At 40.1% G+C, this 23433-nt stretch overlaps 1 protein-coding gene across 2 annotated transcripts in view; it reads left to right on the forward strand.

Moving 5' to 3' along the window:
- The window catches only part of LOC131354882 (inactive dipeptidyl peptidase 10-like), an 88017-nt gene that overhangs the window by 22588 nt on the left and 41996 nt on the right, over window positions 1–23433 (forward strand). The window contains exon 1 of one of the 2 annotated variants that reach the window (XM_058392969.1): window positions 10821–11208. The exons of the other annotated variant lie outside the window; for it this stretch is intronic. Within the exon in view, the coding sequence (XP_058248952.1) occupies window positions 11155–11208 (54 nt within the window). The 5' untranslated portion in view covers window positions 10821–11154. Of the gene's footprint in view, window positions 1–10820; window positions 11209–23433 lie in introns of those variants that run through there. 2 annotated transcript variants of the gene reach the window in all.

The following is a 23433-nucleotide window of genomic DNA, read 5'->3' on the forward strand; positions in this document are numbered from 1 at the left end:
GCGATAGACACTGAGTAAACACTCACAGAAGGTATTAAACACTTGGATGTTAGCCTCAACATTACCTTATTTCTACCTCTACTTAAATTAAAATCTCGTTTCAGAACCGTTTTTCCTGACAATACACTGATTATTGTAAACTATCACAATCTGAATACTAATTTGGCCTGGTTGGATGCCACTGCTTTTTAAAAAATCCACCACATCACATGTCTTTCATTGAAAGTCATCCTACCTGGCTAATTGTCTTCGGTGTTTAGCAAGCTGTGCTTGTTTTGGTAGCAGACAGCCTGTGATCGTACCCCATGCGGTCATATGCCTAATGAGCTCATGAATATGAAAAAACACAATCACACAGTTCTTGCAAATTCAAAATGATGAAGAATATCAAAATAACCCCAATAGGAGATTGTTGCACCTGAGCTCTAAAATATTTTAATGAAGTGAAAAAGCATATCTTGATGTTGACTCAACTTTTAGGGCTGCAGATGTGACAGCATTTGAAAATACAAAGTCCTATAGTGCACCACATGCATTTCAATGCTCTCCCATAGTTATATGAAGTCAAATGTAATGTCTAACATCAGAATGTCTTTCAGGTTAAAGCTTTGACTTTATTTCGGATGAGAAAAATGAGCACTAGCAACCGAGAAACACTACAGTCCTCACCGGCTGTGTGCAGCACTTGACTAATTTTGGTCATTACTCAGAAGGACTCATGCAGTCAGCCCTCTATTACTCAGCCATGTTTGAGCTCTCAGGCACATTCCTCTTGGTAACAGGCAGAGCTAATCGGTAAAGAGAGACAAGAACCTTCAAGCTGAAGGATGTCATGAGCCAATCGATTAGATATAGATGATCAGCTCAGCTCAAACAGATTTGTAAATTCTCCCACTGACACAAATCTCTGGACTCACACAGATTAGAAAACCGACATTAAATCGATATATGTCTAACCTCTTTTGCATGGAGGGTTTGCAAGTAAGGCAGAAATGCTGAAGTATAGAAGATACACACACACAAACACAAAATGTGTGAGTGGGATGGATTTAGAGTGTTAGAGCAGGGTTTTAATATTGTTATTGAACACTTCTGTAAATGACCAGTATCTAATTCCATTGTACTGAAATTATGAATATATACATTTTCATGCATGAGCTAAGAAGCATATTAATGTGTTGTACTTAAATTGGAATGGCTTCTACAAAACTGTGGAGATCTAAAATTACTGATAATCACTGGTCATGATATTTGATGGGACGATTAAAAAAATCATACCACATCTAGGGGGTGTTTTCTCTGTGCAAACAAATTACATAATAGCCACTGGTGCAAGTGAGGCTGCATATATCTATACTCTGGGCTAGAAGGAAATCAGCTCCAGAATCACTTCTGTACATTTCTGTGTATTTTTCTAAAAAACAATTAGTATACATTTATACATACACACATACATACATAAACCGATCAGCCATAACATTATGACCACCTGCCTAATAATGTGTTGGTCCCCATTTTGCTACCCAAACAGCCCTGACCTGTTGAGGTATGGACTCCACTAGATCCCTGAAGGTGTGCTGTGGTATCTGGCACCAAGATGTTAGCAACAGATCCTTTAAGTCCTTTAAGTTGTGAGGTGGGGCCTCCATTAATCAGGCTTGTTTGTTCAGAACATCCCACAGATGCTCGATTGGATAGAGATCTGGGGAAGGCTGGGAGGCAAAGTCAACAACTCAAACCTGTTGTTGTGCTCAAACCATGCCTGAACCATTTTTGCTTTGTGGCACGGCGCATTATTCTCCTGAAAGAGGCCATAGCCATCAGGGAATACCGTACATGGTCTGCAACAGTGCTTACTGTAGGTGGTGGTACGTGTCAAAGTATGGCGCTTTCAGTGGTGCACAGGGGTCAGCATGGGCACCCTGACTGGCCCCATATACAACAGACTGTGATGCATTGTGTATTCTGACACCTTTCTATCAGAACCAGCATTAACTTCTTCTTCAGCAATTTGAGCAACAGTAGCTCGTCTGTTGGATCGGATCACACGGGCCAGTCTTCACTCCCCACGTGCATCAGTGAGCCTTGGCCGTCCATGACCCTGTCGCCGGTTCACCACTGTTCCTTCTTTGGACCAGTTTTGATAGATACTGACCACTGCAGACTGGGAACACCCCACAAGAGCTGCAGTTTTGCAGATGCTCTGATCCAGTGGTCTAGCCATCACAATTTGGCCCTTGTCAAACTCGCTCAAATCCTTACGCTTGCCCATTTTTCCTGCTTCTAACACATCAACTTTGAGGACAAAATGTTCACTTGCTGCCTAATATATCCCACCCACTAACAGGTGCCATGATGAGGAGATAATACCTAATCGGTATACATACATACATACATAAATACATATATAGTAAATATTCTGTTACCCAAAAACGAAACTTTAAGTCTTTTTGTTTTTGAACAAAAATATGTTAACTAATTATTTCAGGTAAAAATATTTTCACTGTCCTAGTAACTCAGTTTACACCCATCATAACATATTAAGCAGTGAATGCCATTAGCATTATTATAATCAAGTTATAAACTTTTAATGAAGGCTGGATACATGATTGTTGCTTGAAAGTCTCTTTGGCACAAGCATAACCTGATCTGTCACTGTGAATGCACTGAAACCTGACATGATCTTTAATGACCGGTGCCTTTGGGTCTGGGATTGATGAGAATGTACATGCTATGTGATAGATTGAGTGTAACTGTAACCTCCTCTTATTGATTTAAGGCAAACTGTCACTTCTTGCACCTTGTGCATACACTGCACTCTCAGAAAAAGCATAAGGGCATTTCTTTCATGCCAATGCAAAGTAATTTTAAAAGTTATTTAAGGTATATAATTGGACCTTAATGTTTACAATACCTCAGAGAACAAAAATGTACATGAACAGGATCATTTTGGCCGTCAGAATAAGCCCACGTTTATGGTGCGCATCCATTACCAAGCTCTGAAAAGACACATTTAGTCACTACACATGCTGCCAAATTAGATCTGCTTTTTTAAAGGCTGTTTATCAACTTTCTCTTTGCTCAGGATTACAATATGGTCATGTTATGTTTACACACTATTTACCTGCATGCATTGCTTTTTTATTTTGGTATTAATCTGGTTTTAGATTTTTAGCTTTCTCCTTGTGAAGTTTCAGTTTAGATCATTTTATATATTTCCCTGTCAAGTCTGTATTCACCACCATGAGACTAATAGAGCTCAGAGGCATTAAGGTAAGAGCATAAGTCCACCATTAATCAGCTCCTTGCTAAATCAACATGCCAAATTGATGCTTGCAATCACATTAACTCTTCCCACACTGCACTCATTAAGATAAACACACAGTTGGCACAGAACACCCAAACACTTAGGTGCTAATGTAATGTATCTTTTAGTTTGTCACTAAAACCTGATGCCTGCACATTTATTTGTTGCACCTAATTAGATGAATGCGAAAACCCATAAACTGACACCGGAAATGCTGTTTTTCGTGTGAAAGCTCAGCCTGATTATCGAAATACTCTTGTTATAAACACCTAACAACATGGCACCTTGAAATTTAATGCTGTGGAAGCGAGGGAGTGGTCAAGTGCCAGTTTGTGAATGGAGGGCGGAGTTAAGGAAAGTGACACACCTGAGCCGAATTGTATTAATGACTGTTCACTGTTTTAGTGAACTGCTGCAGGCATAAAAGAGAGGGAGACAAGAGCCGAGGCAAGGGAGCGGAGCACATAGAGCTGTGTGTGAATCTGCGTGCTGTGAGTTATTCCAATCCTGCCTCCAGTTTCCTCTTTCCCTGAACCCTCCCAATCATGCTACAAATGCACAGGATCTTTATTGTTCCTGAGGGAACTTGCAGTGTTATAGTCATGGGAAAACAACACAATGCTCCCACAGGACATATATTAATATTTACCTCACTGAATAAGAGGCACAGTTTAGTAGAGAACTAAATATAAAGAAAAAATATATAATATAATACAATACATATAATAATACATTTTCAAAAACTTTAAAGACTTAGTTAAATCTCATTCATTCTTCTTCAGTCAACCATTTTATCTTGGTCAGAGTTGTGCTGGGTCCAGAGACTATACTGGGAACACTGATCATGAGGCAGGAGTATCCCCTTGATGGAATACCAGTATACACACACACACATCCACTTCCTGGCAAGTTTGTGGGAGGTGGGAGTAAACAAGAAAACCCAGAGATAATCCAGGAGGACAGTTGGAGGACAGGGCAAAACCCAACACAGACAGTAACATGAGTTCAGGACTGAACCAGTGACCATGGAGCTGTGTGGCAGAAACACTACTCACTGCACCACCCTGCTGATGTGCAGTCGATCTAACAACTATAATTAGGATCTAAAAAACCAAAGTCAACAAGCTTGATCACTACCAGAAAGCAGCCTTGTTCAGTTTGACTTTTAGAGTGAAGTCAGCAAATATATATAGTGACATTAATATGACCCTATAGCTTACATACAGCACACCGTAACAGTGTATGGAGGTCACATTACAACAACATAAGGCGAGAGTGTTACATATGTGGGGGAAAAGGAATTGAACAAGGTTGAGATTGAACATAATGTGAAGAGTACAGATTATGTAATGAAATAAAACCTACAGCGCAGTGCAAGTATAAAGAAACGTACAAGGATGATCATAAACCTCAAGAACAGTGCGAAACAGATGCAGTACATAGTATGTAGAGTACATAGTTGCAAGTATACATTAAAGAAATGAAGAAATAATGATGATGAAAGTAAGTAGCACTTTAGCAGGGAGGTTTAGTGGAGTGAGGTACGCAAGGCCAGCATCAGTTAAAGCCTGCTGTTAAGGATCCTAATAGTATAGAGAACAGAGATTATATTTCCTATGTCTATAATAAACCATACATCTTATCTGTCTTTCATCTGTATATGCTTACACTCGTAAGTATGTATGTGAGTGCACTTGTTTGTGTAGGACATGAATGTACAGGGCTGTGATCTGTCTGCTCATGCACTCACTCAGCCAGGAGCCTGCTGCAATTTAGATTACATTATGATAGGGAGAAGAGAGGGAGGGAGGGGGAGAGAGAGAGTGAGTGAGTGAGTAACAGAGAGAGAGAGAGAGAGAGAAAGAGAGAGGAAGGGAATTGGTCAGTTGTTGGCTTTGTGACTAGAGTGTACACCAGTGTGACAGGAGCAGATGCTTACATTTCATTTTCTCCACTGAATTTGATTTAAATGTGAAAATTAATCACGTTATTTAATCATGACTATAAGCTGAAGTCACCACGTCCTAGTGGTCCTTGTTCCATGCACTTTCTTGTAGTGGGGATAAAAAATCAATAGTCATCCAATCACCTGTCTCCACTTTAATCTGGGGGCTATTTACCGATGCATGGACTTGATCTTATTTGTTTAAATGAGCAGAAAAATATTTTTAATTATCAAGGTTTAGTGGTATTTTCTGCTTAATGTGATCTAATATGGCAGAAAGCCACACAACTGAAGTGAGTAAGATGAGCAGGTGCAGTAACATCTGTTTAATTATCTGAATGTGGAATTATTTGCGAATTATGGGTCTTGTGGGCTTTGATTTCGCATTTCCTTTGAAATTCTGCCGAAACTTTCCTTTCAGCAGTACTTTAGGGTTTGATTTTGAAACGCTTCCATCCCTTAGTGACCCTGTCTGACCCTACTGAGCTGCTCAGATCCTCCATCTACTTCTCCATCAGGAAGGAGCTGAATTAGATGACCTTTAGAAAGCATGTGCGTGCACACACACACACACACACACACACAGGCACGCACACACACACACACAGAAAGCTAATGGAGAAATGACTTACTGACTTATCAGAACAGAAAATCACACATCATGTATTTTAGGTTGCTATGTTTGCTATGAGTGACATTAAAATTAAAATTAGAGATATTTACTTTGTAGGATTATTTTTGCGGATTTATCTTATCGTGGGGCTACTGCACTGTGGGCCAGATGTACCTGCATGAGATGGAGCTAATACTGTAGTTAATCATGCAAATGCTGCCACTGTGCCTGGGACTGGCATGAGTTGCAGGGTTTAATAGATGCTCTGAACTGGCTCACATGCCACATTTGTAGACAACACACATTTAATTTTGGACAGAATGCATTTTCTTTGCATCTGAGACTGGATGCATAAAACATAGTGCATCTGGCCCTGAATGTCCTAAAGTATTTATGCATCCATTTGCCTAATGTTTCTTTGAAAAGCTTTGGATGTTTCCCCCTTGGCTGCAATAACAGCCTCTACTCTGTTGTGTCTAGATATTGGGGTGTTGATGTGGGGATTTAATTCCATTGAACAGCTTTAGTAAGGTTAGACATTCATGGCTGTTCATACCCATCATACTCAGTAACAAGAGTTGGAGAATGTAGTATGGCCTTGCAGCTGGAACGGTTTTGACACTTTATGCACATTACTGCTAGTTTCATCATGCTGCCTTCACCCACAGACACTATTGATTCATGTCCAAATGTCAAAACCTGCAGTGTATGATTTGGACAGGGTTTGTCCTTTAGCTCTGGTCTTCCTGACCAGAATATCATTCTGTAGCTTAAATCACGATAATGTAAATAAAAAAAAAAATGAAAAAAAACCTTATGTTTTTCCAAAAGAATTTATTTGTTATGATTATCTTTTAAACCTTTAAACCCTTATCCACATGGACCCGTTGTTCATTCTCACATTCAATCATTTGTCATTTGACACATATTATGATATAATGAGGAGTATCAATTGCCAGGCAGTGTGACTGGACAAAATTTTTATTATGGTAATATCGATCGATCGTGTTATACTACAGCAATACTGTGGTCAGATCAGACAATACCTCCTCTGCATTGTTCATATAATTGAGCTCATGCTATTACATTTAGTAACAACGTATAGAGGGGTTTATATGGTGGTTGCTCCACATAAACTTTGAGGAGATGTAACCTTGCATGTAACCTTGTAAGTCTTAAGGAGAGAGGATTTTGCACTTTCTGGTTTTCTGGTAAAATAAAACAAACTGAATTCATTTGTCTTAATTTAAAAAGATAGAAAAGAGAAAGACTGGTGAGGTAACAACTGCTTTGTTTGTTGTGGATGCTCAACAACATTAAATAACTATAAATCAATAACACATTGTTCTAAATATGCAATCATTGCTACCACATCACTGTATTATTGATAGTTTTCTGATAACAGCGGATCCCACTGTGTTTTATTCCTTGTTTAATGTATATTGGACTGCTGGATATAACGGTAAAGATTGGCTTGTATTATTCTGACAAAAAGAAAACATATATTTTTTAAAATCCTTTGTGATTGTTAGCTCTATAAAAAAACCCTACAGAAACACTTGTGTAGATGTGTGAGACTGGTCACAGTGTACAGCTCCCTGTGCATAATAATACAAATTGCAGGGAACTGTTAAATATCGAACCTTGATATCAGTATCAAAAAGGCCAATTCTGTGAGAATGATGTACAAATAATTTACAGCCTTTATTCAGGATAGTGCTACCTCTTGTTGACAAATATCTCTTGTGTAATGGCTGTGCTGAACCCCTCTTCTAACTTTAGTGTTTATTCTAGTTAATTCTAGATCCTAGTGAACTCTTATTGCTAGGTAACGATCTAAAAACCTGTATGATGGAAGCTACAATGTGAGATGCATCATGAACAACAACCCTAAATGGGCATTTCAAAATTGCTGTGAATTAATGAGGGATTGTATAAAAAAAATAGATATAACTGACGCATAATTGTCAGCCATGGGGTATGCTCCTATGGTGCATGTACATCTGTGGGATAATGAACCCTGTTTGGCAGTGTCGCTCATTAAAGAGCCGTTTGCAGTCATTGTTGAACATATCCAATACACACATATGTGCTTATCACCCTGGAGCTGGGGAGAGCAGAGAGATTCAAGAAACAGAGGCTTCTCTTCCTCTTGCATCCAAATCGAATCCAATTAGGATGTATTCCTTATTAGTAGTAGTAAGAAATTTAGATTAGTTTGTTATAACAAACAGAAATAACATTGTGTGCCTGTGTCTCTCTCTCTCCCCCGCTTTCTTACTTTGTGTGTGTGAGTGTATGTGTATACTGTGTGTGTGTATGTGTGTGTGTGTTGAGGCAGATAGAGAGAGAAAGCGAGAGAGATCATGACTATCATGAGTGAATTGTTCTGAGTGGATTCAGACTGAGCTGTATCAGGGATGAAAGACGTTATGTCTTGTCGTTACACACAGTGCTGCTGTGAGTGAGTGACAGGCAGTGTTGAGCGCTTCATGATGGCACAGCATGAGAATTCATGGCCTGTGAGGCTGTGCTGTGAGATTGAGATTACTGTGAAACCACAGATGGACTCTATAGCAATGCCAAACAACAGTACTATCAACACACCAAAACCAACACCAAACAGCTCTGTCAACACCAACTATATCACCAACTCCACCAACACCAACACAACCCACACCGAACAGCACTGTCAGAAACTATATCACCAACAACCCCAACACAACCCACACCGAACAGCACTGTCAGAAACTATATCACCAACAACCCCAACACAACCCACACCGAACAGCACTGTCAGAAACTATATCACCAACAACCCCAACACAACCCACACCGAACAGCACTGTCAGAAACTATATCACCAACAACCCCAACACAACCCACACCGAACAGCACTGTCAGAAACTATATCACCAACAACCCCAACACAACCCACACCGAACAGCACTGTCAGAAACTATATCACCAACAACCCCAACACAACCCACACTGAACAGCACTGTCAGAAACTATATCACCAACAACCCCAACACAACCCACACTGAACAGCACTGTCAGAAACTATATCACCAACAATCCCAACACAACCCACACCAAACAGCACTGTCAGAAACTATATCACCAACAACCCCAACACAACCCACACCGAACAGCACTGTCAGAAACTATATCACCAACAACCCCAACACAACCCACACTGAACAGCACTGTCAGAAACTATATCACCAACAACACCAACACAACCCACACTGAACAGCACTGTCAGAAACTATATCACCAACAACCCCAACACAACCCACACCGAACAGCACTGTCAGAAACTATATCACCAACAACCCCAACACAACCCACACCGAACAGCACTGTCAGAAACTATATCACCAACAACCCCAACACAACCCACACCGAACAGCACTGTCAGAAACTATATCACCAACAACCCCAACACAACCCACACTGAACAGCACTGTCAGAAACTATATCACCAACAACCCCAACACAACCCACACTGAACAGCACTGTCAGAAACTATATCACCAACAACCCCAACACAACCCACACTGAACAGCACTGTCAACAACAACTATATCACCAACAACACCAACACAACCCACACTGAACAGCACTGTCAACAACAACTATATCACCAACAACACCAACACAACCCACACTGAACAGCACTGTCAACAACAACTATATCACCAACAACACCAACACAACCCACACTGAACAGTACTGTCAACAACAACTATATCACCAACAACACCAACACAACCCACACCGAACAGCACTGTCAACAACAACTATATCACCAACAACACCAACACAAACCACACTGAACAGCACTGTCAGAAACTATATCACCATCAACCCCAACACAACCCACACCGAACAGCACTGTCAACAACAACTATATCACCAACAACACCAACACAACCCACACTGAACAGTACTGTCAACAACAACTATATCACCAACAACACCAACACAACCCACACCGAACAGCACTGTCAACAACAACTATATCACCAACAACACCAACACAAACCACACTGAACAGCACTGTCAGAAACTATATCACCATCAACCCCAACACAACCCACACTGAACAGCACTGTCAGAAACTATATCACCATCAACCCCAACACAACCCACACCGAACAGCACTGTCAACAACAACTATATCACCAACAACCCCAACACAACCCACACTGAACAGCACTGTCAGAAACTATATCACCAACAACACCAACACAACCCACACTGAACAGCACTGTCAGAAACTATATCACCAACAACCCCAACACAACCCACACTGAACAGCACTGTCAGAAACTATATCACCAACAACACCAACACAACCCACACTGAACAGCACTGTCAGAAACTATATCACCAACAACCCCAACACAACCCACACTGAACAGCACTATCAACAACAACTATATCACCATCAACACCAACACAACCCACACTGAACAGCACTGTCAACAACAACTATATCACCAACACCACCAACACTAAACACAGCCAGGAAAAAGAACACCACCAACAGCAACAATGATACCACTATCACTATCACCAACAACAGCATACAATGATTAATCTCTGGTAATGAATACATGTGAACTAAGAAGACTTGCTGTGTGAAGTAGCGCGCTTGGAAATAGCACCATGGACAGCGCCACCTCAACACCAGCAGTCGCAACCACTCCTCTACCAATAATTCTACTACTACTACTACTACTACTACTACTACTACTACTAATAATAATAATCTACCTAATACATAAACGATTTTTAGTCTGATTTGAAGTGTCAGTTTACTTTAAGGAGCGCACATTGCTCTAAGATGTGTGTGTGTGTGTGTGAGTGAGTGAGAGAGAGAGAGAGAGAGAGAGAGAGAGAGAGAGAGAGAGAGAGAAAGAGAGGTCGAGCTCCCGCCCCCTAAAAGGAGCATCATCACCACACGGCGCTGCTTTCCTGGTCACGTCTGAATTCTCCGAATTCTCATAATTGTCTCTGCAGGAATTAAGGAGAGAGAGCTCGCGAGAGAAGAGGAAGAAGAAGAAGAAGAAGACGTTACCGTTCATGCTCAGCTTTAAATAGCGCGCACTGGGACGCCACGCGCGCTCCACCACAACCTGGCTCTTCTGAGCACACTTAAACAGAACTGCTCTCCTAATCCAGTATATTGTTCAGTAGTATTGGGATTTGTGGCTTTGGGGAGATCTGCCACAGTGAAATTGCCTGCTGCAGCCACAACACCGGCAGCGGGATTTAAGGATGACGGCCACTAAGGAGCAGCAGATCCAGAGAGCCAGTGCGCAGCAGGACGAGGTAACGGGAGTGAGAGAGAGAGAGAGAGAGAGAGAGAGAAGTAAGAAGCCCTGCTTCTTGCTGCCTTGTTTAGACACTGGGCTAAATGGGGTTTTCAGAGTCTTTCCTTTTTCTCAGTGCTCTGAATGCGCTTAGACAATCATGCATGGTTAGAAAGTCCAAGTGATGCGCTTCCTCAAAAGCACAGTTGTACCGCAGGAGCTGCATGAATAAATTTCATCTTTGATGAAAATAAAAAACCCCAAAGGATCAGTAGCGCCTGTAAGTCGTTGCAGTTGTTTAAAGATGTACAGAGAAGCACACGGAGCGGTGGTACTGGATTCAGCTCGCTCTACCTCTGTTAGCTTTCGTTTTGCGCGCTATTGTGAGAGCAAATTACGGGACACGATTGAGCTCCGGCGGCGCAGATGTCACTATCAAAACAATTAGCGGCCCTCAAAGCGCGTTCTAGGCTCCACGCTTTCGGAATGCTAATCCCCGCCGATTTCTAGCCTGGGGCTCCGGAGTGAACGTGTTGGACTGAACTGAACAGCCGACAGCATGCTTTGTAAGGTAGCCTAGTAAACTGAGCGGTGACACTGTGTGAATCTGCATCGGAAGTCTAACCTGGTGCAATCTCTCTTTCGTGCACCAGAATAAATTTGAACTGCATATTAACACCGTTCCCAGGCGAGAGCAAAGTAAGAAGCTGATATTTTCTCCCTCTCATCACTTTGTCTGTGCGTGCTTTCTAGTGGAGAGGCTCAGCAAGGGAATAACATCACCTGCTATTCGCTAGAGGGCCTTTGGACGTGACTCAAATCGCGAGTAAAACATTGTTAGGGCTTTTCGGGATCCTCAGGACGCAGTGGTGCTGAATAATTGATGGTGAGCCGTTGTAAATGTTTCACCGTACATGATTATAACGTTGTGCCCGCTGTCGCACCTGCGCATCCGGTCTCTCCGTGCTGCAGGACTTACATCAAGGCTCTAATAAATGTTTGATAGAGGCATCACGACATTCCGGGACACACTGTGTTTAAGCAGGGCTCTTAAACATAGAGCCCTGCTTAAACACAGCTCATCTTAAACAGTTTTATACATAGAACAAATTTTAAACAGATCCTATCTTAAAAACTGAGCTTGGCTTAAACAAATCCCATCTTAAACATTGATCTCACCTTAAGCATAGAGTTCGTTTTCAAATACAAGTCTCACCTTAAACATGGAGTTTATCTTAAACCGATCCTATCTTATACATAAAGCTCATATAAAGCATAGAGCTCATTTTAAATATAACACCCATCTTAAACATACACCTTATCGTTTCTTAAACAGATCCCATCTTAAACATAGAGCATGTCTTAAACAAACCCCATAAACATACAGCTCAGCTTAAGCATAGAGCTTGTTTTAAACATAAGACCCATCTTAAACAGATCCTGCCTTAAACACAGAGCTTATCTTTAGCAAATAGCTTATTGTAAACATAGAACCCGTCTTAAACCAATCTAATCTTAAACATAGAGCTCATCTTTAGCAAATAGCTCATTGTAAACAGAACCTGTCTTAAACAAATCTAATCTTAAACATAGAGCTCATCTTTAGCAAATAGCTCATTGTAAACAGAACCTGTCTTAAACAAATCTAATCTTAAACATAGAGCTCATCTTTAGTGTAGAAACACAAAACTCATTTTAAGCACAGAGCTTATTTTAAAACAGAAACCGTCTTACAGAGATCCCACCTTAAGTGTGGAACCCAGCTTGAAGATCCTGTCATAAACACAGAGTTCCTTTTAAACACAGAATTCGTTTTAAACAGCAAAGAACCCATTTTATAGAAATCTCATGATAAACACAAAGCTCATTTTAAATATATCCTAATGAGATCTCATCTGAAACAAGCAGCCATAAAACTCTTTTCAGAATTCATGCCATTAATAAAAGATAGTTAATAATTATATTATGCCATAAATCAGAAAATAGAGCACACAATTATTTAAAAAAACGTTTTAATAGATGTCTTACCAATTGGATTTTTAACCAATTGCCACTTTAGTTTCTAATCATTACTATTTTCTCCATTTTTGGGGGTTATTACTTTCTATTCTCTCTCTCTCTCTCTCTCTCTCTCTCTCTCTCTCTCTCTTACTTTGTGTATTTCTACATTCATATCATAGCTTGTTTGCATCAGCTACCAAGTGGCCAAAAAGTTAAATAACTCAGTATATCCACAAGTCAGATAAAGAAAACAGAGCAGACTGCAGAGTGTAGTGTGCTTTTTAACAGCCAGTATACCAGTATGAACAACACGAGTAGGCCTATGTAGCCTACATAGACTCAGACTCATTAGGGGATCAGCAACTATCGCTTTGCCCCATGGGAAAGGCATAATTTTTAAAAAAAAAAAATATTTAACATTGCACACAAATTACGCTTACATTTTCTAATGTGCTTTATCTAATCTTCTTTATCCTACCATTTTAGTGTACTAAGCTCAACTTTCAACAAAACTTCACTAGACTTATAGTAATGGTACTTTCGGATGACATACTCCCCGTGACTGTGGTATAATATTCAAGGTTAAAATAAAACCATAATGATGCCACAAAATACTCTAATGATGCTTCAGTGACACTGCTCCGAAATTCTGCAATGTCCAGAAACACCTACGAGAATCCTCACTTTGTTCAGAACAAAACTCAAGACACACATGTTTACTCAGCATGTTCTTTCCCCCCCACACACAAACCTAATACATTCCTTACTTACTGCTTTCTCTCCCACACACAAGCCCAAAACTTTCATAACCTTCCTCCTAACTATGTTTAGCGCTCTCTTGCGGTTTATGCTGATTGCTTGTTTTATATAAGATTTTAGACTAATCCTAACTTTATTTCTTAATTTGTCTATTAGTTGCATTTATTTATATATGATTATTGAACTTGAAATCCAAAGTTCCTGACCTCACTAATTCTCTTGGGCCTGAATGAGCAAATCCCTACAGCCGTGCTCCAATTATCTAGTGGAAAGAGATTGCAGACTGTTCTTAAATGACTATATTATTTTTTTCCCAGCATTTAGAAATATCAAACCAAAAGATATAAAGTAGTATCTCCACTGTAAGAGTTCATAAAGGTATATAGAGTTTTGGAAAAAGCATTGACATTTATGATGCTATGACTCATGTCAGTCTCACTGAGGTAAATGGAAATAATGTTTGCTGATGTGATAATAAGTGTCTGGGAGAGAACGGAGACCTTTCTTAACAAACTCGCACAAACAATACAGACACCTACATATCAAGAGATTAGACAGCATTTAGTGGTTTTCAGTGAAAGGTTTCTGGATTCACAGGTTGACGTTCCCTATGATGCATTAAGGCTCTGTGTGATTGTAGAAAGTTTGAATGCAGATGTACACTTTAAACCAGCTGTTTTACGTCTTATTGTGGTGCAATCATGGCACAGTGCATCACTGGAAAGAAAAAAAGGTGGAATAAGTTCTTATAATAACTTCTGAAAATGATACACATTCAGTGATCTTCTGACCTAGATATTGGTTGACATGACTCAAGCAAACTCATTTAAAAGTAGAGAAGCATGGCTCCATTTGCCACTTGGTGACATTTCTAGATATTGCTCTGGCTGGCTATACAGTCAAACCGCACAAAATCTGATGCTAAGTTTACTGTTGCATAAAATTACATTTCTATTGCTGTTCAGTGAAGGATTAAGATAGGATCTTAAATAGGCTAGTGCATTGACCAAAGATTACTGACTTCTAGCTTCTTATAAATTGATTGGATTTAATAAGTTGAAGCCTGAATGAGAAAAAATAACAGTTGAACTAATGAGGAGTTAAATTAACACTGATTTGACTGAATTCACAGGTTTAGTCATGTGTTATGATATGTGACAGAATATAATGTTAAAGGTGAGACTGTGATCTGTTTTTTAAATCTGAGTGAAGACCGTAGATACTACTTTCTATTCTCTCAACAGAAATGCTCTTGATATGCAAAGCCAAACACTCCACTGGTCTGTACTTAATGAAAATATGACTGATGGCGAAAACTCCAAAGTAAAAGTAGCTAGGACTGACAGTGGCACACATAAAACAGGAGGAATTATCGCAGCATCTGGTCAGGCTATGGCCAGTCACTGAGTACAAAGATATGCAGATATGAGAAATACGAATATAGAGATATAATATTTAAGCAATAATAGTAGATGTAGTAGAATTTTTTTTTTCGAGAAACAGAACGTCATCATTGTTTCCCTCTAAACTTTACTCTTAATTTTATATATATATATATATATATATATATATATATATATATATATAGTAATATAAAAATATACATATATATATAGTAAAGTCTTTTTCTTAGCTCTCAGCAAATGAAATGAAAATGTATAACGGAGTGATTCCTTTATTCCTACATGGTTCACGTAATATGTGCAAAACTCTTGTAAACAAAAAACAAAGATGTTTTTACAAAAATTGAAATCAGTTTTCTTATCAGTAGAGAGTAGTACTGGTTTATAAGAAAATCAAACGGCTGTTCCAAGCATCTTGAAGAAAGTGCCACATTTCTTTTTCAGACCTTTTGTGTTACACTCACTCATTACCAGCTGCAGGGCTTTCAGATGCTTTTATTCTGAAGATATATATATTTTTTATTATTGTTATTATTTATCTTTATTTTTAGACAAGATTGCTTTTTAAGACAAAATGAATATAAATTCGGGAGCGTAGGAATTTTGCACAGTAGTGTAGGCAAATACATCTCATATTAATTTTTTCATTTCATGTAGAATCTTGTAGAAAACAAAAAATACAGAAATTGGACCACTTTTCCAGTTGCTTCCAGAGAGCAATGATATTAACACGATCAAAGAGAGCAGACTGTGTATTGAAGTAACTGATCGTGACACACATATAGGTTCCCTATATATAGTTGCATCTAGCCACAGCATCATCTTATTGTGTAATGTCAATTGGTTGCATAACTAGACCAACAAATCCTTTTCTCACTACACCAACACTGTCACTTTCCAGGATGATAACTGTAGGATGCATAGAACCAAATCTGTGTGTGAGTTGTTTTTAACCCCATTGAAAACCTGTGGAATTATTTGGAACGGCATGTTAAAGACACCACTGGCAACCTTACTGAACAGTGTTGTAATTAGTATAAAAGTGTTATTAGGCCAATTTTTGTCCAGGCCTGCAATTCACCTAGAGGTTTTGGGTGACTATTTTGGTGATTCACTTGCTGTACAAATAATCCCAATTATTTTTAGCCCATTGAGGTCCAGTGATTTCTCTGGCCAGTGTTCCATCATGCTCACTGAACCAGTCACACACAGCTCTAGGAATTGGCTCCTGCAGTGGTCATCTTGGAACAGGGGAGTGTCTGTGTGTTCTGCTTGGACATGAAGCACAAAAGACTAGATCAGAGTCTGGCCAGTGATCCCTTTTATGCAAAATTATATTTATTCGGGTGTACAGACTATTGACTTTGTTCAATAAAGCATTGCTATTGGTGCTTTTCTTTGTTTTAAGATCTTATATATAAGCATGTGTGTGTGTGTGCAATAAGTATGAGGCTATATATATCAACCTCCTGGAGGCTTTTGGCTTTTGCTCTTGTTTAGAGTGCTGCCGGATGAGGTTATGCCAGTGCTGTAATCATGAGCCTCCTCTCTCTCATCCATGCCAAGGAAATTACGCATCATTCATCTTGAAAATAAACATCAAACAATGCATCAGCAAGATATACCTTATGCAGACCACAAAGTGCAAGTATTCAACCCCACCTCTGACTTCAATATTGTTCATAGATTGAGTGGGTGCATTGATTTGTTTACACATTTAGCATAGTTGTGTGGGGATGAGACATTGCCTACACTTGAGAACAAATGCATCATTCTAAATTATAGAACAATCATTAAAAAATGTAAGAAACATACCTTAAGTCCTATAAGTTGCCAGGTGGGGCCTCTGTGCTTCACACTTGTTTGTTCATCACATCCCAAAGATTCAGACTGAGATCGAGTCAACACCTTTATCATGTACCTCAAGCCATTCCTGAACAATTTTGCAGTGTTACAGGGTGTGTTATTCTGCCATTGCCATTAGGGAATACTGTTGCCATGACGGTTGGTCTTCAGGTAAGTGGTACGAGTCAAAGTAACATTCACACGAATGCCAGGACCAAAGGTTTACAGCAGAACATTGACAAAGCTGCACACTGCCTCTATCAGCTTGCTATCTTCCCAAAGTGCATTCTGGTGCCATCTCTTCCTCAGGTAAATGATGCACACACATCTGGCCATCGACGTGATGTGAAAGAAAACGAGATTCATCAGACTAGGCTACATTCTTCCATTGCTCCATGGTCCAGTTCTGATACTAACATGCTCTTATTGGAGGTGCTTTTGAAGGTGTGCGGAGGTCATCATGGGCACTCTGAATGATTTGCAGCTATGCAGCCCTGTACATAGCAAGCTGTGATGCTCTGTGTGTTCTGACACCTTTACTATAGCCAGCATAACATTTTGAGCAATTTGTGCTACAGTAGCTCTTCTGTGGGATTGGACCAGAGGGGCTAGCCTTTGCACCCCATGCACATCAGAGAGCCTTGGGAGCCCATGACCTTGTTACTGGTTCAGCAGTTGTTCTGATTTGGATCACTATTGGTAGTTACTAACCACTGCAAACACCACACAAGACCTGCTGTTTTGGAGATGCCCTGACTCCATTGCAATTTGGTTCTTTTCAAAGTCCCTCAGTTCTTTACCCTTGCCCATTTTTCCTGTTTCCAACACAACTTGACTGACTTGCTATTTCACTTGCTGCCTAATATATCGCCCCCTGTAAAAGTTCCAGGTTAACAAGATGATGTTAATTACGCTGCCAGTTAGTGGTTTAAATGTTATGGCTGATCCGTGTGCATATATAATGTACTTTTTTCAGAGTGTCTTTTCCAAAGTTTGGCAATTTTGGGTAATAAAACCTCTGTGGTGTTAACTAATTGGACCTTAGGAGCAATGACTGTGTAAATATGCAACATAAGTATGTGTGTGAGAAAGCATTGTGTGCAGGTACTCACAATGAGCTGCACAGTGAAATGTCAGAATCTAGTGAGATTGTACAGACTGTGATCACAGCAGCTCTCTACCAAACTCCAAGGATTTAGAGTTTCAAAGCATTTGAGCTGAGAGCGCTGACCTCTCCGTTTCCGCATGCGTGAATTTGTGAATCCTACTGTTGCGAATGGACTAAGAGCCTGTTTATGGCATAGCATAGTTTCATCTTTAAAGTGTTTTGGAAGATAATATTGTTCCAGTTTGATTTAAATGTACCATATCATTTATAGGTGTCTGTGTGATGATTTAGTCATGCAGTGTGCCGGATGCTAAACGATTAACTGTCCTTGCTTGTTTGCTAGATTAGCTTTGTAGCTCCAGTGCAAACTTGTCTAGGCTGCTTAATTGGATTTGAGGTAAGAGGGAAAATTGTGTAAGTGTAATTTATGTCTGACATATTGCTTAAAGACTGTTTAAACATGAACATAGGCAGTAGCATTGTTAGCAGGTCCATGGTGCATAAAATTATTTATGATATTTAGCGTTTTCTTCGTGGGTTTATAAGGGTTTATTTTGGTCAGTTAAATTTATGTGTGTTTTTATTCAATTTTGCAATTCATTGGTCCTAAAAGAAGAATTTATGTACCGTATATTGGTAGTGCATGCAAATGACTGAGAAAAATAACAGTTAAAAGAAAGTAAATGCACATACAGTAATGGTGACTGTTTGTGCTAATCATAGTTCTACTTAAGCTGCATTTTATGTGTCCTAAAATGCACATGAGGAAGTGCAGACATACAGGTATTTTGGCCATGAAACCTGTGAAGGACGGTGCTTTATCATGCAAAGTCTCTTATTGCTATACAGAATGCATGCCTAGTTGTGGAGGTTGTGTGGCTTACAGCCGTGTGTAGAGCTGGGTCAGTGCTATTTTTCTGCTGAGGTCACAGTTCCTATTGCAAATTGTGATTACTGATTAAAGTAAGTCTTTGGTGATATTTTTCTGTCGAAACCAGTAATTGTGCAGTCATGACGTCGTTAATTATAATCACAGTTGAGCAGGATACTCTGAAGCAGTTTTCTCCAAATTTTTCTGAACCCCAGCCACGTTTCAACTCCAGCTTGTGACCTCTCATCTAGTGTAGTATAGCATTCTGCTCTCAGTGCTGAAAATCAGAGTCTGAGCGGTAGAAGCATATCAATGCAGGGATTTAAATATCCCAAGATGCGTGCTGCCGAGCAGCTGATTCCTAATACAAGATTGCAGTACACGAACAGCAAGCTGAGTACCACTGACCAGTCTAATGATCTTATAATTATATTTCCATTCTGTCTTCTTTAAACCTGTTTTATTTTGTTATTGCTGAATGTTACAGAAAAGAAATGATTGGTTTATAGAGCAATGAGAATTCTTGTTTTTAAAGACAATGTGAAACTGAAATTTTTTTCATTTCATGGTCTGTACCGCTTATCCGATCTATCCTCAGGTCACGGGGAGCCTGTGTCTATCTCAGGCGTCATCGGGCATCAAGGCAGGATACACCCTGGACAGAGTGCCAACCCATCGCAGGGCACACACACTCATTCACTGAGGCAATCACACACTACGGGCAATTTAGAGACTCCAATCAGCCTAGAAGTATGTCTTTGGACTGTGGGAGGAAACCGGAGCACCCGGAGGAAACCCACCAAGCACAGGGAGAACATGCAGGAAACTGAAATCTCACTTTTTTTTTTTTTTGTAAACTGAGACATTTTTAAGTGAAACCAGCTAAGGATTTTCTCAGTTTTTGGTGATGAGAGCGAGTGGTAGTGTATAATTGGTGCCTAGCTTGCATGTGATACACTAAGTAAAACTCTGACCTGAGACATGCATTTGAATATTTTATTACAGTGGAATTAAATGCAGCATACAGAGAGATTTTCTTACCCAAATGAGAAATTGTGATAGAAGTAAAGGAAGGGAGATGGAAGGGAAGTTTCATGACTAATGAAATGAACATTTTTTGAATTTCTAAAGAAGAGGATCTCTGGTCAGCATGATACAGAATGGGAAACGTGCTTGGCACAGAATGGAGGGCAAGAGATTTTCAAAGCTCAGTCCTGTCATGAGATGAAAGTACAGTATTAAACCCTACATTTTATTTATTTTTAATTTTTAATTTCACCACAAGCGGCACGGTGGCTTAGTGGTTAGCACGTTCGCCTCATGTCCAGTTGTGCATGTTCTCCCCATGCTTGGTGGGTTCGCTCCGGTTTCCTCCCACAGTCCAAAGACATGCTTCTAAGCTGATTGGAGTCTCTAAACTTGCCTGTTGTGTGTGTGCCCTCTGCTGGGTTGGCACACTGTCCAGGGTGTATCCTGCCTTTATGCCCGATGACGCCTGACCCCGTGACCCATGTAGCTATAGATCGGATAAGCGCTACAAACAGTGAAATGAAATGAAAAACATTTCACCACATTTTACATGATAAGGCAGAAAATAGGTTTTCAGTGAAAGATCTTCACACACACATACACACAGTTGATGATACCAATAAACAGATATATCATGCACAGTAGGCAGCAACCTGAACTAACAAGGTGACAAAATTAAATTTTGATTTTTAGGCTTGTTTGTGTGTGTGAGTGTGTCCACTAACATATTTGAGTATAGCAGACTTGATATATTATAAATTCTAGAAGACAGGTCTTTTTGTACAGATTTTTTAAATATCTCTGTGTTAAATGCCAATGTGATAGACTCACTCCTTTATTTCTCTACATTCAATAAACGTCAAATACAAAGCCCATGTCCTGCTGGGAATGTTCCCTTTTTCTTTCATACTGAATAGAAAAATGCTAAATATTCACATCATCTAACAGACTGAATGCTAGTGTCACAGAGGTCTGCTGAGCTCCACTCTTAAGTAAAGTAGGTATTCATTCTGAATCAGCTTCTTTCTCAGTATTTGCGTTCATGACGGCTGAATAGGGATTAAGATTTGATGTGATAGTAATAATGGGATGTTGGAATGGCAGTAATGAGGGAAGGAGGAGAAAAGATTAAGCCTGTGTTAGGCAGTAATCTTTCCGTCTGCCCGCATGTCTGACCAAGCGTTAGGCAAGGTCGGACAAGTGGACGCTGGCTAAAAATAGGTTACTTATTAACCGCACACGCACAGACACACATGCTCGCAGACACACAGACAATGTCACATATCTATATGCATAGTAACTTAGTTACTCAATGACAACCGCAAAGGACAGGGGGATTTATGAAACTGTCTGACATTAGCCAGTCCGCATTAATCCAGCTGTATAAGCAATGAAAAGGAAGGTCAGTGCTGTACAAAATCCTACATTCAATATTCACTGGCGGAGACGGTAACGGTAAAGCATGAATGTCATATCATGAATGCCTAGTGAAGGTTATGATATGAAAAATTAAACTGAACACAATTAATTTTGAATGCAATTGTAATTACAGCCATGTACACTGCCGGCAGCAAAGAAAATACTGAGAAATTATACTTAAGTGAAAGTGAAAGTCAAATTAGATGTGAAACCTGAACATGCAAATTAGATGGAGTTCATGCCTTCTAGGAAGGCAAGGAGGTGCCTCATTTTATACAAGTCATAAGTTACTCAAGCAAACATTACTGAGGATGGGTTAAGAGGTGTTCATGCTCAACGTCTGCACTGAAGTCTGGAGGCTTATCTAATTTCAAAAACACACAGACAGCTATAGTGCTATTTACATTGCGTAGCATGATAAAGACACTACAAATGACTGAATCATGAAATGATGAATCATGATTCTTGAGTTTTTTCTATGCTGATGAACTTGATTGGATGGTTAACTGATGCGGAGCATACAGTCTATGTCTGGATGTAGGATTTATAAAAAGTATAAAGAGTAAAATGTCATCCTTTATATGTATAAAGTATGTGCCAAGGTGTTCAATCTAAATAATACTTAATTACATAAAAGTATAGAAACGTATGAAGTGTTGTAATGAATTACAATAACTCGAGTATTGTCTTGTCCACTTCTGATTGCCAGTCAAAAGGATTTGAACATCCATCTACACTATATTGCCAAAAGTATTCGCTCACCCATCCAAATAATCAGAATCAGGTGTTCCAATCACATCCATGGCCACAGGTGTATAAAATCAAGCACCTAGGCATGCAGACTGTTTTTACAAACATTTGTGAAAGAATGGGTCGCTCTCAGGAGCTCAGTGAATTCCAGCGTGGAACTGTGATAGGATGCCACCTGTGCAACAAATCCAGTCGTGAAATTTCCTCGCTCCTAAATATTCCACAGTCAACTGTCAGCTGTATTATAAGAATGTGGAAGTGTTTGGGAACGACAGCAACTCAGCCACGAAGTGGTAGGCCACGTAAACTGACGGAGCGGGGTCAGCGGATGCTGAGGCGCATAGTGTGAAGAGGTCGCCAACTTTCTGCAGAGTCAATCGCTACAGACCTCCAAACTTCATGTGGCCTTCAGATTAGCTCAAGAACAGTGCGCAGAGAGCTTCATGGAATGGGTTTCCATGGCCGAGCAGCTGCATCCAAGCCATACATCACCAAGTGCAATGCAAAGCGTCGGATGCAGTGGTGTAAAGCACGCCGCCACTGGACTCTAGAGCAGTGGAGACGCGTTCTCTGGAGTGACGAATCGCGCTTCTCCATCTGGCAATCTGATGGATGAGTCTGGGTTTGGCGGTTGCCAGGAGAACGGTACTTGTCTGACTGCATTGTGCCAAGTGTAAAGTTTGGTGGAGGGGGGATTATGGTGTGGGGTTGTTTTTCAGGAGCTGGGCTCGGCCCCTTAGTTCCAGTGAAAGGAACTCTGAATGCTTCAGCATACCAAGACATTTTGGACAATTCCATGCTCCCAACTTTGTGGGAACAGTTTGGAGCTGGCCCCTTCCTCTTCCAACATGACTGTGCACCAGTGCACAAAGCAAGGTCCATAAAGACATGGATGACAGAGTCTGGTGTGGATGAACTTGACTGGCCTGCACAGAGTCCTGACCTCAACCCGATAGAACACCTTTGGGATGAATTAGAGCGGAGACTGAGAGCCAGGCCTTCTCGTCCAACATCAGTGCGTGACCTCACAAATGCGCTTCTGGAAGAATGGTCAAAAAT

This window comes from Hemibagrus wyckioides, linkage group LG06 (assembly GCF_019097595.1).
Source record: "Hemibagrus wyckioides isolate EC202008001 linkage group LG06, SWU_Hwy_1.0, whole genome shotgun sequence".
Lineage (NCBI taxonomy): Eukaryota > Metazoa > Chordata > Actinopteri > Siluriformes > Bagridae > Hemibagrus > Hemibagrus wyckioides.